An 18,613-nucleotide genomic window follows, 5' to 3' on the forward strand; every position below is an offset into this window, starting at 1 on the left:
TTAAATAAATTAAAATTAAATTAAATTAACTACCTAAAATTTAAATTCTGGGTAGTTAACATACAGTGCAATACTGGTTTCTGGAGTAGAATTCAGCAATTCATCACTTACATACAACACCCAGTGCCCATTATAACAGGTGCCCTCCTAATACCCATGGGCTAGATGGCTGCATCTAGCCCATCCCACACCCACTTCCCTCCATCAACCCAGTTTGTTCTCTGTTGTTAAGAGTCTTTTATGGATTGTTTCCCTCTCTCCTTTTTTTCTTTTCCCCCTTCCCGTATGTTCATGTATTTTCTTAAATTCCACATATGAGTGAGATCATATGGTATTTATATTTCTGTGATTTATTTCACTTAGCATAATACTCTCTAGCTCCATCCATGTCCTTGCAAATGGCAAGATTTCATTCTTTTGGATGGCTGAGTAATACTCCATTGTGTACACCACACTTTCTTTATCCATTCATCAGTCAGTGGCTGTTTGGGCTCTCTCCGTAGTTTGGCTATTGAAGATAACGCTGCTATAAACATCAGGGTGCATGTATCCCTTCGAATCTGTATTTTTGTATCCTGCGGGTAAATATCTAGTAGTGCAATTGCTGGATCGTAGGATATGAACACACCTTTTTATGACACACTGTGCTTTTGTTCATGTTCTTCTTTCTGCCTAGAAATGCTTTATGTTATTGGAAACTTACTTGTTCTTCAAGACACAGCACCCATGGTACTCCTTCTGTGGAGTCTTCATATCTGCTATCCCATGGCCAGAGTTAATTGTACCTTATTCTACATTCCTACGTGATTTTATCTCTACTTGGCTCAGCATCCTTATTGGGTCTTCTTTATATTATTATAAACTGATTAGTTTCTCCAACTAAATTGTAAACTATTTTAGAGAATTAATATTTATGTGCCTTGTGCATAGTAGGCAAATAGTGAATGAATAAATATACAATTAAAATATTTTTGAACCATTGAATTCTATACCTGAAACTGATATTACACTGTTAACTAACTGGAATTTATTTATTTATTTAATTTTTTAACGATTTTTTATTATATTATGTTAGTCACCTACAGTACATCCCCGGTTTCCGATGTAAAGCTCGATGATTCATTAGTTGCGTATAACACCCAGTGCACCATGCAATACGTGCCCTCCTTACTACCCATCACCGGTCTATCCCATTCCCCCACCCCCCTCCCATCCCCTGCCCTCAGTTTGTTTCTCATAGTCCATAGTCTCTCATGTTTCATTCCCCCTTCTGATTACCCCCCCCTTTCTTTATCCCTTTCTTCCCCTACCGATCATCCTAGTTCTTATGTTCCATAGATGAGAGAAACCATATGATAGTTGTCTTTCTCTGCTTGACTTATTTCACTTAGCATTATCTCCTCCAGTGCCGTCCATGTTGCAGCAAATGTTGAGAAACCGTTCCTTTTGATGGCTGAGTAATATTCCATTGTATATATGGACCACATCTTCTTAATCCAGTCATCTGTTGAAGGGCATCTCGGCTCCTTCCATGATTTAGCTATTGTGGACATTGCTGCTATGAACATTGGGGTGCATATGGCCCTTCTCTTCACTACGTCTGTATCTTTGGGGTAAACACCCAGTAGTGCAATGGCTGGATCATAGGGTAGCTCAATTTTTAACTTTTTAAGGGACCTCCACACTGTTTTCCAGAGTGGCTGTACCAACTTGCATTCCCACCAACAATGTAGGAGGGATCCCCTTTCTCCACATCCTCTCCAACAATTGTTGTTTCTTGCCTTGTCTATTTTTGCCATTCTAACTGGCGTAAGGTGGTATCTCAGTGTGGTTTTGATTTGAATTTCCCTGATGGCTAATGATTTTGAACATTTTTTCATGTGTCTGTTAGCCATTTGTATGTCTTCATTGGAAAAGTGTCTGTTCATATCTTCTGCCCATTTTTTGATTCGATTATTTGTTTCCCGTGTATTTAGTTTGAGAAGTTCTTTGTAGATCTTGGATACTAGTCTTTTATCTGTAGTGTCATTTGCAAATATCTTCTCCCATTCCGTGGGCTGCCTCTTAGTTTTTTTGACTGTTTCCTTGGCTGTGCAGAAGCTTTTTATCTTGATGAAGTCCCACAAGTTCATTTTTTCTTTCATTTCTCTTGCCTTTGGAGATGTGTCATGAAAAAAGTTGCTGTGGCCGATATCAAAGAGGTTGCAGCCTATGTTCTCCTCTAGGATTTTGAAGGATCCCTGTCTCACATCGAGGTCTTTCATCCATTTGGAGTTTATCTTTGTGTATGGTGTGAGAGAGTGGTCAAGTTTCATTCTTTTGCATGTAGCTGACCAATTTTCCCAGCACCATTTATTGAAGAGACTGTCTTTTTTCCACTGGATGTTTTTTCCTGCTTTGTCAAAGGTTAGTTGCCCAAAGAGCCGAGGGTCCATTTCTGGGTTCTGTAGAAGGGCCATATGCACCCCAATGTTCATAGCAGCATTGTCCACAATAGCTAAATTGTGGAAGGAGCCGAGATGCCCTTCAACAGATGACTGGATTAAGATGATGTGGTCCATATATACAATGGAATATTACTCAGCCATCAGAACGATTACACAACATTTGCAGCAACAATGACGGGACTGGAGGAGATTATGCTAAGTGAAATAAGTCAAGCAGAGAAAGACAATTATCATATGGTTTCACTCATTTATGGAACATAAGAAATAGGAAGATTGGTAGGAGAAGGAAGGGAAGAATGAAGGGGGGGGTAAACAGAAGGGGGAATGAACCATGAGAGACTGTGGACTCTGGGAAACAAACTGAGGGCTTCAGAGGGGAGGGGGTGGGGGACTGGGATAGGCTGGTGATGGGTATTAAGGAGGGCACATATTGCATGGTGCACTGGGTCTTATACGCAAATAATGAATCATGGAACACTACATCAAAAACTAAGGATATACTGTATGGTGACATAATTAAAAAAAAAAAGAAAGAAAACATAATAGAGGAAAAATTGTTGCAATTTACTGTCTCTCTCAATTGGCAGACAAGCCATTCTAACCATTTCGTGTTTGCTCACATCTATTGCAGGCTGAGTCCTCCTGTCCTTCCACTGTGCTCCTTAAAGGAAATACATCTGTCTACTGATAAATTTTTCAGAATGGAGCCATCTGGAATTACCAATGGTTGTTTTCTTTCTGTTCTAACAAGGGAGGTAAGGGGAAAAATTCCAATCCATGTCATACTTTGGAATTAAGAAACAACAAACCTCATAAAGAGGAACCTAGGTACTCTGTGAACATTTTGTAATGTGCTTATTTATGAATACCCACCATTTGCATCGACATGGATGGGACTAGAGGGGATTGTGCCAAGTGAAATAAGTCAAGCAGAAGAAGTCAGTTATCACACGGTTTCACGCATATGTGGAACATAAGCAATAGCACAGAGGACCACAGGGGAAGGGAGGGAAATCTGAAGGGGGAGAAATCAGAGAGGGAGACAAACCATGAGAGACTCTAAACTCCGGGGAACAAACTGAGGGTTACAGAAGGGAGGGGGGTGGAGGGATGGGGTAACCAAGTGATGGGTATTAAGGACGGCATGTGTGGTGATGAGCACTGGGTGTTATATGCAACTAATGAATCACTGAGCACTACATCAAAAACTAATGATATACTATATGCTGGCTAACTGAGCATAATAAAAAAAATAAACAGCTAAAAGACAGGAGGAAGAGTTACTACTGTGTGGCACAAAAATCCCTATTTTTGGTGTGTATTTATTTTTTTTAGTAAGCTCTACACCCAACTTTTTTAGGAAGTGCTACGCCCAAGCTCGAACCCACGACCCTGAGATCGACACTTGCTCACTCCTCCGACTGAGCCCGCCAGGCGCCCCCAAATCCCGTTTTATCTTCCTATTCCTCCTGAGCGTTCCTGCCTTGCCTGCGCTCCACCCCTACTTTCCAAGCACTTTGCCAGCATCTAGTTCATCTTAGCTTACATGGAAGAAATAAGCTCTAGAATTTTTTTTCTATCAGATTTACAAATGGGGAAGTTAAAGTACAAAAAAAAAGTCATTTGCTGAGGTTTATGAGATATATTCCGGACTAAGGCCTAAAAACCATTTCTTCTATAGTAATAAAGATACTCGTGTATTTTTACTGAAACTGAGAGAATCTGTAATATACACATTAATAGTTAATGCTGACATTTAGTAATTGCTTCTTTTAATCGTAGCGAGACCCATCGGAGACAGTGTCTGTGAAAGACGTTTTGGCCCGTGCGGCAGCAAAGGGTCTCCTGGATGGAATTGAGTTGGGTAAATCTTCGAAACGGGAGAAGAAGAAGAAAAAATCAAAAATATCGTTGCCGAAAGCTCCCACTAATGACAATAACGGCATCCAGATGAAAATCGCAGAGTTCCTGAGTCGGGAAACTAACGCAAATGCTAATCGGTCAGAGACATTAACAACAAAAGCATCTCTTCCTCAGAAAAACGCGACTTCCGCCGGTTCTTCCTCGCAGGTCAGAAAACCCAGCAAGCCTGCCGCCAATCCCTTAGTGCCAACGTTCTTGAAGAACACACCGCACCCCAGCCCGCATGAGCGGCAGACAAACTTCGTAAGGCCTCGCCCGGCAGACAGAGTGATTGCCCTGAAGCCTATAGAGATTGTTTTACCTCCAGTCATGTTACCATTTTCAAGTCCCCACGGGATCAAATCTCAGATACCAACTCAACATTTTTACTATCATTGGGCTGGACCCAAGACCGGTTACTTTCCCTCACCATTAATAAGCAGAAGAGGGGAAAAGCCTAAAGAAAACTTACCTTCCTCCCTACTCAGGCGTCCTCGACCATGGCTTTGACTGTCTTGTGTTTTTTTACAGGGGTCAAGAGCAGTTGATTTTTTTTCAAAGTCTGGTATTTCTCTGAAGGTTAGATAACCCCACACAAGATACTCACTCTTTTGGTCACTTAGTATCTTCTAGATGTGATATTACCTTCAAGAGAATTAAGACAAGTGAGAAACAATAATGTAGGTGATTCAGCACAAGCCAAAGTCCCGCACTTCAGCAGCTCAGTGCTGATCTGTTCTAGAACGTCCAGCTGCAGACTCAGTATCAGCTGTTAGAACTTGTCTCCCTCTTGCTAACTTTCAGTCGGGACTCAGGACACTGTTTTAAGAGAAAGCTGCCACAATTTTTCCTGAAGGGAAACACGGTCTGCCTTATAACAGACTTGAGGCGGTTTATTGGGCAGCGCGGTTGGGGCAAAGATGCTGGCCTCTCACACCGACTTTAGCTTGCTTTTCCGTATCTATTCATTGTGTTTTGACATTTTCAATCACTATGGAGGTTGATTTTTCGTCTTAAATATCAAAACATTCTTTAAACGTGGGACGGCGGGAGTTTTCGTGCTGTGGCTGAGATTGAGTAGGAGCGGGAAGAACAGGCGGGCCCGAAGTCCCCGGTGTGGGTAGTTCAGCTGCGCGTTTAGTACCAGAGCGAAGAGTTCCTCGTTGAGCTTCCAGGATCCCGAGCGGATGGAACATGGCTCTCCTGCTGCCCGTGCCAGATACGGTTGTAAAAAAGTGACTGTACACAGATTACCATCTACATAGTAGTAATTCTAACGAAGAGGCAAAACTGAATACAAGTGACACCTGTTATTGAAGAAATCCATAAAAATGTCTGATTCCGTTCCAAGATCAGGTAAAATGGTCAAATCTACAAGTCATTCCGAATGGCACACGGTGATTAGACTTTGGTAAATCACTTCTGATGCACAATTAAAATATATTGTAGCACTATATTAATTATATTAAAAGTCAGTTCATCTTGAATGTATTACCAATTGCCTACCAAGAATTGGTATGATTATCATTTCTGGGTCTATTGATTCTTTTTTCATCATGGAAACAGAAATTGACACTAAATCAAGCAAGTTACAACTATGAAACCTATTGTTTAAAAAATGTTCATAGACACAAAGTTTGAATATAAAGTTCTATTTTCAGAATCCAGTTGTGTTGAACAGTGTTATGTAAATTCCTAAATGTTCAATTCACGTGGCATGATTTCAGTAGAATATTATCCTCTTCAAGATGAATTTCTAGGTCTACTTTAGCTCAATATTCTAGTCTTTCTTTTCTCCCTTGAAGTGAGGATAAACAAAATGGTGAATTTCATTTTAGTAGTAATCTTTATTTTCGCGAAAATTTACATTTATCAGAATGTGTCAGTGAGGAAAGGAAACAGGCCTTTTAATACTTGAACTTCTGTTTTAAATCCCCAAGGAATTCTCAGTTATGATTCTCAAAAAGCACAGAAATGTTTTAAATGCCTAGCTTAATTTACTGATTTCAAAAATCAAAAATGATAGAGACCTTGTTTCAAAGATTAGGTCTTTCCTCATACTCCCTACTGTCTGGCCTTGAGCACTCCAGGCCTCTGGAGCACTAGCTAGTGCCGCAGAATTGAACTTTGTTGGGTCAAGAGCTGGTATTTTATCCCTGGAAGCACTTATCCCTCCTGCCCCAGGCTGAAAAGTATTCCATCGTCCAAAGTAGCAGGTCTGAGATACTTCTTTTCTGTGATGTTATAAGAACTCTCATTGTGGAGGACTAGTTCAGGATATTTTTCTGGTATGCTTATGATTCACGTCCTGTCACAACTTAAGCCCCTTATTTTCAATATCTCAGCATGCATCTTGTCACTATTTTTCTCTTTAGAAATAGACGGAGATTCTGAATGATTCATTAAGCCTATAGTGTTCTTCTCTGAGGGTCTTCTAAGAAGGACATGATCAATTATTTAAGTTTGTAGAGTAAAAAAGGAAAAAGACTTTGGATAAAAACAGCGTGAGAATTCTAGTGAAGGAGAATATTGATTACACTCACATTTTCCTTTCTTCAGCTTCTTAAAGTGCTGCAAAAATCTAAAATAACGAATTTACCGGTAGATTCTCCAATAGCAAATTTTATCTGAATTACTTACCACTGATATAATACCTGAAACCAAAATGAAATTTTTTCCTTCAGAGTAACTGCCTTTGAAAGAATAAGAAGAAACTGGGCTGGGGGCGGGGGAGATGCAAGATGAACCAAAAAAATGGGTACATACTCTAAATTCCACTTATCTTCCTTTTTTTTTTTTTTTTAAGATTTTATTAGAGAGAGAGAGTGCGCACAAGCAGGGGGAGTGGCAGAGGGAGAGGGAGTGGGAGAAGCAGACTCCCTGCTGAGCAGGGAGCCCAATGCGGGGCTGGATCGATCCCAGGACCCTGGGATCATGACCTGAGCTGAAGGCAGCCGTTTAACTGACTGAGCCACCCACGTGCGCCTATTCTTCATTCTCTGACATCAGGTTCTTGAAAGGAACGAAAGCTAGACTAGCTTAATACGAGAAAGACTGCTTACGCAAGTCTTGAGTTGGTGACCAAGGATGCCAGCTGTCCTTCCCGATCGCCAAATAAGGGCAATGTGATAAATTACTCAAAGTTACTTTCTAGTTCTTACCCAGTGGCAATCTGTAATAACAATCAAAGCAGAACCTTTCATTACTAAAATGATTTTTAATTTGCAGTAAGAATCATTTGAAAATAAAATGACTAGCGTGGAGACACTACACTTGTATTTCCATTCCTGGATCGATAGGATTGAGATGTCAGATAAATGAGCCAGACATTTTATGCAGCTAAGTTTATTCTCACAACATATTACATTAAAATGTGTAAAAGTGGTCAACAGCAAACGGGGCAGAAAGCAAAAGCAAACGTTCTTTCAGGATAAACAAGGTGCTTTGGATGGCAGGGAGTGCTCTCATTGATAAAGTGTGAGCGGAATCTTTCCTCTGAAGCGGAAATAAATTAAACTTCGTTTTCCTGGCTGTATAACACACACGTCAGCTGGGTATTAGGTTAAGGAAGCCTGGCAAACTAGAGAGCTGACGGTTTTACTAGTTAAATTGTGCTAGTATCAGGGATATGTTTTTCATGTTGCTTGTGAAATCTTGAATGTGTACTGCGATGCTTATGAAATGAGTGTGTCATACGAGAAAAGGAGGAAAGATTTCTGGCGTTCTAGCAAGTGACCTTGTGACGAATTGTCTTACAAATCTCCATCATGAAATCAGAGTGGATTTTTTAAAAAGTAGCAGTGCCAACAGTTTATCAGGAAGAACTTACTTTAATGGAAGTGAGTCTAATGTCCCTTCATGCAATCAGACACAAACAAAAACAATGGTCCTAAGTAGCTGCGGGTGACCTTCTATCCAGGTGGAAACAAAGGGCTTGTGGACCTGTGTCTTGTAGGCGAGATCACATGTGCTGTGAAGGATATAAAAACAAAGCACCGAGCAGTACTTTCGGTTTGCAAAGGGAAGTTCTGCCACAGGCATGTTGGCTCTTGCCCTTGACGCTGCCAAGGAGCACATAGATGAGGTGGCGAGTCTGCGTCTATCTAGCTGCTTTTAAAAAATAAAAGGACCTGTAAGCATTTTGCCATTTCTTCTACATATTCCAATAAAAATGTGACTACAAATCATTACAAAACCACCTTTTAGGCGATGTATATAGTTCACTGAGATTACTTAGGCCTGGATACGCTGTGAGATACTATCCAGTAAAGATAATACATTAACACAATAATGCAGTATATTTCAGTAAAAATAGAATAAATAAAATAAAAATATTTCAAGCCGTATTTAACAGGTTAATTAAAACAATGGTAAGACGTACGAGGCATGGCGGACACGGCCGCCAGTTCACCGCGTCGCAGGTCTAAAGAAGATGCATAGATAACTCAAGTGTCACCACAGCGTCGGGTGAAACACCGCGCCCTCTCACAGACAAATACACACATACTGTCACACGTACTTTTTGGCCATGGCAGAAAGTGTCTGAACGCTCTGTGTAACGTAATGAATTTTACAAAATTAATTGCATTTAGTACGCAAAGCTATTTCCAAAACAGAACATCTGCAGTAAAGTTTTCGGTAGGTAAGACTATCATTCATCTTAACACATCCCATAATTGCATATATCAATCAGTTTGCTACTTAAAGCTAGCTCAGTGTTCTTGATCCTGAAAACAAACAAAGGTATGCCTTAAAAACGAACAGCGGGTTCTGGTAGAGATTTCCGATATAAAAGCGGGTGACTTATTCAGAATTTTTATCACACGAAAACCTTTCGCTGTGGAGATCGAGATGAAAGACCATCGAGATTGAATTGTGAACAGCTTTTCAAAGGGCACAGTAAGGATTTTCTTAACACAATAATTTCTTACGATGGCACCAGTTACTTCAGATAGAATAGCACACGGGCTGGTGAGAAGGAGAGTTCATTTCTAGGGTGGCATCGTTTTTGTTCTTAACACTAGAGTGCTAGCGAACAGTTCCAGAATTCTGAGGGAAGAGGCAGGAGGCCACCTCCTCCATTACGTTCTCTGGTGGCTAAGTACCATGAGCTAGGACTATCTCTACCACAAGTAACACCGTCTCTGGAAAATCTCGGCCGTCGAACAGGCTGTACGGCAGGTAGGAGCCTGCTCTCTACAACACGGCTGAGGCACACTGCAGGGGGAGAGGCCTGGACTGAGGGGCAATGGTTTTATGATTAAGACCACTGTGTGAGGAACCTGGATGTACCCCCTCCTTCTACAGGGACTTCAGATTTCCTGACAATAACCGGATGTGCCCGGAGTAACTGTGGAGAGACCCTACCTCACCGATGCGGAAGCAGTGTGACTGACAACGGAGCTGGGAGGCGTGGGTTCTCGTCCTGGCTCTCGAAACTTCTGAGAGATCGTAGGCTACGTGACTGAGCCTCTTGGTACTTTATATATATTTTTATTTCTCACATGTGTTCAGTACCTTTCTCTACCTCGTCAGACTCAAATGGGATAAGAATGTGGAAACCGTTTTAACAAGTACATCCCAGTGGATAAACAATGTTACTTTTTATAACTGGATGCCTTAAAATGTTAATTTTGACATTAAAAAGTAAATAAGACTAATATTTAGATTGGTCTCCTTAGCAACTTCCTTTTACGACAACAATGTCAACAAGAGCCTAAATCTGTGTATCTTTAGAGGTGAGAAAAGAGAAGCAGGAAAATGCTATTTTGGGGAAACTTGTAAGCAGTCCATTGTTGCTATGTATATTTTGCTCTGATATGAAATTTTTAAATCTTGAAAAAAATATAAATTTAAAAATATATCTAGTAAAGTCTAACAAATTCTAATATTAAATACATAAATTCAGAAAGGTTCGATTTAATGTAATTTGTTGCCATGGACAATACATGATGGACAGACAGCTTTCTGGGCACAAAGCATGAGGGTAAGACTGAGCTGGATACAGAATCCTAGCAGAACGTTTCACTAGGAGGACCAACATAATAATGTGGTGGTGGCGATCCAAAATATAAATGACATTTCCTCAACTCCAAATTGCATATTGGCTAATTATCAAACTAAGGATGAAAGGCGTACGAGGAATATTTCATTTTAATGTTGTTCATGTAGAATGGCCATCGTGAACTATAATTCTCTAGCTGCATTGTACAATATAAGGCAGAAGTTTGAAATATGTCCCACCCGGAATGCATTATGATTTTCTTTCATCTTTCTTTTTTTTAATAATCGGTTTGCAAACCATCTAGAAAGAAAGGCTATCTTTTGTTCGATTTTAATTTCTCAAATTTGGTTTGTTTTTCAATTTTGAAGTTTCACTTTTTCCCCAACATCTCACAAACAGCTGTAGACATGAAATGGTGTCCGTGTGTCAAAGAGCTCGTCAAGGAAAGCTGCCAGTTGGTTTCTGTACTGATGCCAACAGCCAATGTTGTCAACCAAAAAGTTTGATTTCATGAAAGACTGAAGCAAAACTCATCATCCTATTTTTACAGCAATTCAATGGTATCTGGTATGCAGTGGCAACTCCAATGTTGGAAACAGGGCAAAGTGCTGTAGGACTTAAACATTGCTTGTGACAGATCCAGTCAAGAAGACAGTGAAACTAACTCAGGCGTCATTCGCTCCAAGGACTCAGCATTAGTTCACTAGGAGGGGTGTGGCCACATTCTTTGTGTGTGTGAAGTCAAGTAATGTTCACGATATTTACAGTAAGAAAAAGACCTTCCACTGCTCATGATGTATCTGACTGATAGGAAAAAAATTAGTCATGCTTCTTTTCATATCACATGATGGTGGCAAGACGAGGAACATGCTTGTCTAACACTGTTTGGTTAAGGATAAATTCTCTGAAGACAAAGCATCAGCAACTGAATGGAAGGCCAGGTATCAGTTCGTCTTCTTTAGTGTAGCTATTCAATCTTCAGGTACATATTCCAGAATCCTTTCACATGTGCAGCTATGGCGTCTCTGTGACAGGGCGTTTCTGTTTCAAAGTGTCAATGAGGGATAAGACCCCTCGTTTTACATTGGTTGTGACTCTTCTGGTCACTGAGTCTGCTGGCGGAGGAGGTGGTCGAACTTTCTGTGAAGGCGGCCTGGCTACCAAGCATTTCTGGTATCGTAACTGAAATAGAACAAAAGTGTTTTATGGTCGTTAATGACATGTCATCCCTCCTTGTTTAATTTGATTTTAATTCACCAACACATTTACTTCCAAAACATAATAACCTGGCTCCTAAACGTAAACCCAAGAGCTTATTTCTTCATGTGGGTATTTGAAACGTTCTGAAAAGATCATTACGCTTGGGGCGCCTGGGTGGCTCAGTCGGTTAAGCATCTGACTCTTGGTCTCAGCTCAGGTCTTGATCTCAGGTTTGTGAGATCGAGCCCCACATCGGGCTCCATGCTGGGCATGAAGCCTACTTAAAAAAAAAAAAAAAATCATTCAGCTCAACAAAGGTGTTATGGCTTTTGCCATCCGTCTCCACCTTCTACTTGTTCTCTATGTGGGTAGGCCGTAATTAATATACCTAACAGTCAACGAGCTAATGAAAAGGAAAAGGATCAGGAGAGGCGGTATCCGGGCTTTGTCGGAGACGGTACAACTCTGTGCTCGAGGTAAGTGTCAGGGCTGACCGGGCGACAACACGGTAGAAGAGGCACAGTCCGGGTCCTGGCTCCATCACCCATGTGAACTGTACGGCCAGGCAAGCTATTCAGTCTCCCAGCCTTGGTTCCCTCCATGTAAAATGGCACGAAACTGGGACCTTTACAGAGGGTGCTAGGATTAAGGAGTCCTTGCAGAATGCTGCAAACAGGCCTGGCAGCATCGAAGGCATTCATAAATGTTCGTTCCCCTTCCTGGTTCCAGCTTTAATAAAAAAGAATGATGTGTAAAGATTTCAGGTACATTTTATCTGCAAGTCTAAATCCTAATGGATTTTAAAATTTTAAGTAATCTCTATACCCAACGTGGGGCTCAAACTCACGACCCCAAGATCAAGAGCTGCACGCGCCACTGACCGAGTCGGCCAGGTGCCCCCAAATCCTCATGGATTTTTACGTGTTCATTAGTACTGCTGGGAACACCGTTCCTCTCCCTCAGAAATATAACACAATCCATCCACTTTTATATTAATGAAAAGATAAATCTTCAAAATTAGATAAGGTTAAAATTTACCAAGTATGTTTTTTCCTAATCCAAGCACTTTAAAACAATTAACTCCATGGCTAATTTTTTTAAAACTCTACAGAAATATCAATAGGTTCTTTAGTAGAACGGGGAACAGGCTACCTCCAGGAAGGGCTCCGAGTCACCGTGCCCAGACGCTACAGAACCAGCCCCTCTCGACCCAATCCTCCGAGAAGGGATTTCTCGCTCCCTCTGTGTAAGGCACTTTGCTGGGTCTGCATCACAACCCAACCCCCCCATTTCCAAAGCGCAGATCTGTCAGCGGGTGGGGGTGGCATCACGGTACACGGGGCTAGGAATCTCTACCGGGACGTGGGTCCCGTGCGAGTCAAAACTGCACCTGATGAATTTCAGGCAGGCTCCCTCTCTCCTCCTAGATTGCACCCGAATATCTTCAGCTGGGCCTATAACGCATAGCTGCAAAACATGCCTAAAAATTAAGTCGATTCAAAAGAGTGTGTCAAGACCACAATATTCCAGATGGTATAAATTCACACGCAGACAGTTCAGAGATCCATGCAGATCTGACTGCACGAGAGGAAAGCCACTGGGTCGGAAGTGCTGGGATCTGAGTGTGAAGAAGAGTGTGACACTGTCAGTGCGCCCTGCACTGGATTGGCCGGGCCGCTTCAGCTGGTCGCCCTATTACAGTTAAAATCGCAAGCAAATGAGTAAAAACTGTCTCAGAGAGAAAATGAGTCTAGGAATCAGGAAACAAACTGCAACCAGTGATAAAGCTAATTATTTAATTGTCACCAGCATTTAAATTGTACAATTAAGGCTAAAAGCCATTCATTTCACGACGAAAACCATCTGTTATGATCCTTTCTCAATTTCCTGAAATACCTAAATTGTCATCCTCCATTTTTCCTTGACTGGGTGCTTTCATTTCCTCTTGTCTTCATCCCGTCTCAGTCTCCTGTGCCGGGTCTGGGGGTTCCTCTGCACCCCTCCATCAGCTCTGCCCCCGCCCCCGGCCCTGCCCTGCCCTTCACTGGCAGGCAGATCTAAGTTATGAGCTCCACAGCACCTGTCAAAGGTCTGTGGTCACAGTGACGCCGGCTCATGAGCAAACGGCACCAGCTCTTCCCCTCCCTCCTCCCTCCTTCCCTCTCCAATCAAAGGCATCTTTTAAGGGAAAAGTCAGCTGGCTCCCTTTTCTTGTGCCTAAGCTTCGCCATCGACAGCCCACCTCATCCTCAGCTTCAGCCTTCACCCAGCAACTGCGTGTTTACCACGTATGAACGACAGAGAGCTCTAGCAACCGCCCACAACGCCCCTGTTCCTCTTGGACTGTCAGCATCTGGCTAGCCTCGAAGTCACTGTGACCCAATGAGGACACTAAACCCCAGCCTTAGGCTCTTAATCGACCACCAAGACCTTGCCCCAACTGTATATATGATCCTCATTTCTTTTTTTTATTTTTAAGCTTTTGATTATTTGAGAGAGAGGGAGAAGCAGGCTCCCCACTGAGCAGGGAGCCTGATGTGGGACTCGATCCCAGGACTCTGGGATCATGACCTGAGCCGAAGGCAAACACTTAACCGACGGAGCCACCCAGGCGCCCCTAGAATCCTCATTTCAATCCAGCTTTGGAGCTCATTTCCCTCAGCCTAAAATATGTGCGACTCCCCCTGCCCCCCCCACGGGTAAAACAAGAGGCAAACCCCTTACTTCAAGCTTCGAGCTACCCCTTCCCTGTCAGGCCTTGGTCAACTTTCAGGGTCTGTGCGTCTTTTCCCTCCTGGCCACTTCTCAGTCCAGTGTGGTCTTGCACTTTGGCTTACAGCACCGGTGACACTACACCGGCATGTGGGTTATGTGTCTCCCCCTGTAGCTAAGCTCTGTAATGCAAGGATTGTATCTTAGCCCTACTTGAACTTCCCGGAGTCCAGCCCATAAATGGGGGGGTTGAATGAAATGAAGAAGAGGTGCTTCAGATTCAGTATTGCTCACCTCCCGCCAGGCGGTCCTCTAGAACATCCCAAGTCGTCTGCCCCTGCTTTAGGGGACATCCTTCCCCACCGCCACGCTCCTGGTTTAGACCCTTCGAAACCCTCCTGTGGACCAGTACAATGGCGTCCTGGCCGAGCGCCCCACCTCAGCCTTGTCCTTTCAACCCATCCTCTCTTTTGGTTTCTTTTTTTGGGGGAGTATGCTTTTTAAACCCAATATCAATTCATCGCTCCTACTTAACAATGTTTGCTGAAGACAAACACCTTGGCATGACCTCATAGGCCCTTTGTGATACGGACCTCCCCTCCTTTACTCGGCAGCTGCCCGGCCTGCTGTTGCTAAGGGTTACCACCCACCCTAGGTTTGGATGCCTACATTCATACTGTTCCCTCAGTTTCTCTAGAACTTTTTCAGTGCCCGGCATCATAGGTGTTCAAAGGATATTTGCAGAATGAAGGATGAGGTATTTTTGTTTGTTTGAAATCCTCTCCATGGTACAAAGAGCACAGCTGTGTCACCCGAAACACTCGGGGTTGAACGCGGGCTTTGTCACTTACCGCCTCTGTGCCCTGAGGCCCGTCCTTTCCTGAGCCTGGTTTCTCATTTACACGTAAAACAGAACCACCACCGTACAAATGTTGTTATAAGGACTGAGTTCACAGACACAAATGAAATATGGGAGACCAACGTGCTTAAACCAAGTACCTGAACTAAAACTCATTCGACACACTGCATTTTTTAAGTACTAAGTTGGTTCTAAACAGCACCCACTCATACATGCCCAACACTTCCTGAATATACGGAAATTAATTAGGGACCAAGACTAAAAATCCTCCAATCTGTAGTTCTGAAGATCGCTGCTTTCAGTGGTCTCTACAGAACGGGGCTCCACGCAGCCCGGCTTCCGGTCGGCGCCTTTGGCCACTGAGACGGCAAACTGCGCGTCACCACGGGTCGTGTCCGCAGGAATGAGGGCGTGACACGGCAGAGCGTCACTTCAGAGAGGAGACCTACTTTCCGCTCACCGAGGAGCTCGGCACCGACCTGCCCGCAGCACAGAAGCAGCGGCGGGGGGAGAGGCACTCACCATGCAGGCGGCCTGCACCGCCTCCGACACGTTACCCGCGTTTGGCTCGCACCAGAAAACATGGCACTCGAAGCGCTGGTTCCCGGTGTCCATGATGAAGGCGAACGTATGGACATCCTTCCCGACGCCCATGAAGGACAGGAATCGCACGCGGCACTCCACCAAGACCTCCTCTTCATCCTGCAAGACACGCCGTTCAGCAGCCTGCTTGCCGTGAAGCCTGGCCACGGTCCTAAACGGGTTCATTTCTTGAACCACAGAATCAAGCCTGGAGTGGCCACACAGAGACAATATATAGCTAGGCTGGATTTAGCAAGGGCTTGTATTTTTCTAGAAAGGCGAGTTTCTAAATGTGTCTGGGGAGGCCATCCCTGCTATGTGGGTGTCTCCCTGACATTTGGTCCTGCTCTGAACTTGCCTGTGGTCACGTGTGTTCTGCTCTCTGGCTACCACACTCCAAGCCTGTGCATTCACTGTGGGTAGGTAGGCACGGGGTCAAGAAAACTTCTTAGGCTTTGCTCATCCAAGGCACCCAGCGGCTTGAAACCCTTCTGCCCAGGAGAACCCGCTGGAAACCTCACAGCACCGAGAGAAAAGGAGCATGGGATCTCTTTCCATCCAGTTCTCCTTCCCATGCTAAATAGCACACTGAATCCTATTTCTAGCTAAAACTGTGTAGAAAAGCTGCCAAATAACTTCCTTCCCCCCACAAACTGGTGTCCATATGGTATCCATATGATGCAGGGTAAAGAAATGTTCAGAATTCATTCTTATGAACACCACATCCTCTGCAGGAACCATATGCAATTTTTGAATTAGTAAACACATCCAGAATGTTGACTTCTGGACCATTAACATCTCGACTTACTAAATATTCATTCAGGTGCTATGGAATTCTTTCAGAGGCAAATGAAAAGAACCTGAGACGCCATGAAGTTTTCTTGGGAGAAATGATGTTTAGGTTGCGATCCGGGTCAGGGCGGGTGGGCAAAGGGGTGCGGCACAGAGGGGGCAGCACCTGCAGATGCTGAGGGAGAAAAGGGCGTGACACGTTTAAAGACTTAAGAAGACGCAGCCTGGCAGGCTGGAGAGGCAGGGCCAGGGAGCATCTTCTTACTCCTAAGTCCTTCTGGGCTCGAAGGTGAGCTCCCAGTGGACAGAATCAAGAGCAGGCCAACACCTTGGGGTCTTTCCTCGACAGGTGCCTCACAGAGGGAGAACTGAAAAGTGGTCAGGAGTCTGGAGCAGACTGCCTGGACCGAATCCTGAGCCTGCTGCTTCTAGCTCTTGTGACCACAGGCTTATTCGATCTCCTTGTGCCTCAGTTTCCTCAACCATAAAAACTGGGATAATTTGTTCTGAGACTAATGCTGGCCTCTCTCAATGACCAACGGCCCCTGCTACTGCGGACAGAACCAACCCCAGGAACTTCCACAACCGAACCAGCTCCTGTGCCCCAACTCCAGACAAACAGCCCGTCCACACTGAAGCCGGGAGAGGACCCAGAAAACCAGAGCCCACAAGGAGTGACTGTCGGCAGCACACGGGTGCCTCTAGCAAATGATTTCAATCTCTCGGGCACACGGGGAAGAGAAGCTTCTTAGTTCAAAGAAAAGCAAAGTGGTGCTGAGATCCAGACACAAAGGACAGAAAAAGAAAGGTTTTCTTTAAAAATGCAGGCTATTTTAATCACAATTAAGTGTTATCCCCCACCGCCCCAACCCCCCAGAGGTCAAGCCCTGGCTATGTGTCTGTGTCTCTCGGGAGACTACTGCACCCAAAGTGTCACTGTAACCGCGCGTCGGAGCCTGCTCACCTTGTCACTGGTGGCGGTCACAGTAGCATCGGCCACATTCATGTTCACCGACGGCCAGTCCTCCTTGTTGGATGAGGTCATAAGATTTTCTATGGCATTGTTCAGGGTATCCATTCCTGTGGAAGGAACAGATCGCTGAACAAGGTCCTAAAGCCATCTGTCACTCCCCAACGCGGGCCCAAACCACTCAGTCACAGCTACACCCAAACTGATCTGTTTTTTTGTTTATTTGATTTTTGTTTTTTAGCCCTAGAAGACACTTCATTTGATCATTTCATTGCTTGAAAGAAAAAAAAAATGCCAGCCTTTTCAACAGAAAGAAGCGTCATGAGAACCCCCGGAGAGGTGGAGTGGGTGATGTCCTGTCTAACTGGACCACGGTACTACTCTCTTTCCGAAGAGGCCCTAGTCCTGACTATATAACTAGTAGTTAGGCAAATGCTATTTCTTCCTAAGCAAGGAGCCTTGGGAAAAGGAACGGAACGGAAGCCAGGCAGCACTTGCCAGAACATCCCGATCTTCCTCCACCTGACTCTGCTACTTAAATGAGGCCAAGTGTGTAAGGCCTTGTACGTGAGGAGGATGCACTGTGCAAGGGGGCCCTTTGGCTGGGCATTGGCGCGGCCGTTTTCTGTGGCAGCGGAGCGGGGAGGTGGGACAGCGACTCTCCTGAGGTATCAAGTGTACGATGCAAGAGTTTGTAGTATAGTCAGAGCGGCACGACCGTCACCACAATCCATTTTAGAACATTCTCATCACCCCGAAAAGAAACCCTGTAAACTTTAGGGGTGACCATCTAGTTCTTCCCCGACCCCTGGTCTTAAGCAATTTCTGATCTAATTTCTATCTCCAGAGGGTTGTCTCTGCTGGATGTTTCGTACACATGGAACCACACAGTACGTGGTTCTTTGTATCTGGCTGCTTTCGTCTGGCGTCCTGCCTTCCAGGCTGACCCATGTTGGAGCACGTGTCAGTCCCTGATGCCTTTTTACCCCTGAATAAAATTACACGGTATGGTGGCATCACGGTGTTTTGTTCTGTTTTGCAGTATCACATTTTATAAATCCGTTCGTCAGTCAACGGACATTTGTTTCCACTTTCCGACTATGATGACTAACGCGGCTGCGAGTGTTTGTGCGGACAGATGTTTT

At 44.0% G+C, this 18,613-nt stretch overlaps 2 protein-coding genes across 26 annotated transcripts in view; one reads left to right on the plus strand and one right to left on the minus strand.

Moving 5' to 3' along the window:
- NSUN7 (NOP2/Sun RNA methyltransferase family member 7) overlaps nt 1-6,012 on the plus strand; it is a 50,320-nt gene extending 44,308 nt beyond the window's left edge. The window contains exons 11-12 of the mRNA XM_044387688.3: nt 3,079-3,202; nt 4,230-6,012. Coding sequence (XP_044243623.2) covers nt 3,079-3,202; nt 4,230-4,859 — 754 coding nt within the window. The 3' untranslated portion in view covers nt 4,860-6,012. The remainder of the gene's footprint in view (nt 1-3,078; nt 3,203-4,229) is intronic.
- Nucleotides 6,013-7,678: 1,666 nt separating this feature from the next.
- APBB2 (amyloid beta precursor protein binding family B member 2) overlaps nt 7,679-18,613 on the minus strand; it is a 357,775-nt gene continuing 346,840 nt past the window's right edge. For all 25 annotated transcript variants that reach the window (XM_048212057.2, XM_048212053.2, XM_026508789.4 and 22 more), the window contains 3 exons: nt 17,463-17,578; nt 15,647-15,826; nt 7,679-11,535 (listed from right to left, as the gene is read on the minus strand). In XM_048212057.2, the coding sequence (XP_048068014.2) occupies nt 11,368-11,535; nt 15,647-15,826; nt 17,463-17,578 (464 nt within the window). In that variant the 3' untranslated portion in view covers nt 7,679-11,367. The remainder of the gene's footprint in view (nt 11,536-15,646; nt 15,827-17,462; nt 17,579-18,613) is intronic.

This window comes from Ursus arctos, unplaced genomic scaffold (genome assembly GCF_023065955.2).
Source record: "Ursus arctos isolate Adak ecotype North America unplaced genomic scaffold, UrsArc2.0 scaffold_9, whole genome shotgun sequence".
In the NCBI taxonomy this organism is placed as follows: Eukaryota; Metazoa; Chordata; class Mammalia; order Carnivora; family Ursidae; genus Ursus; species Ursus arctos.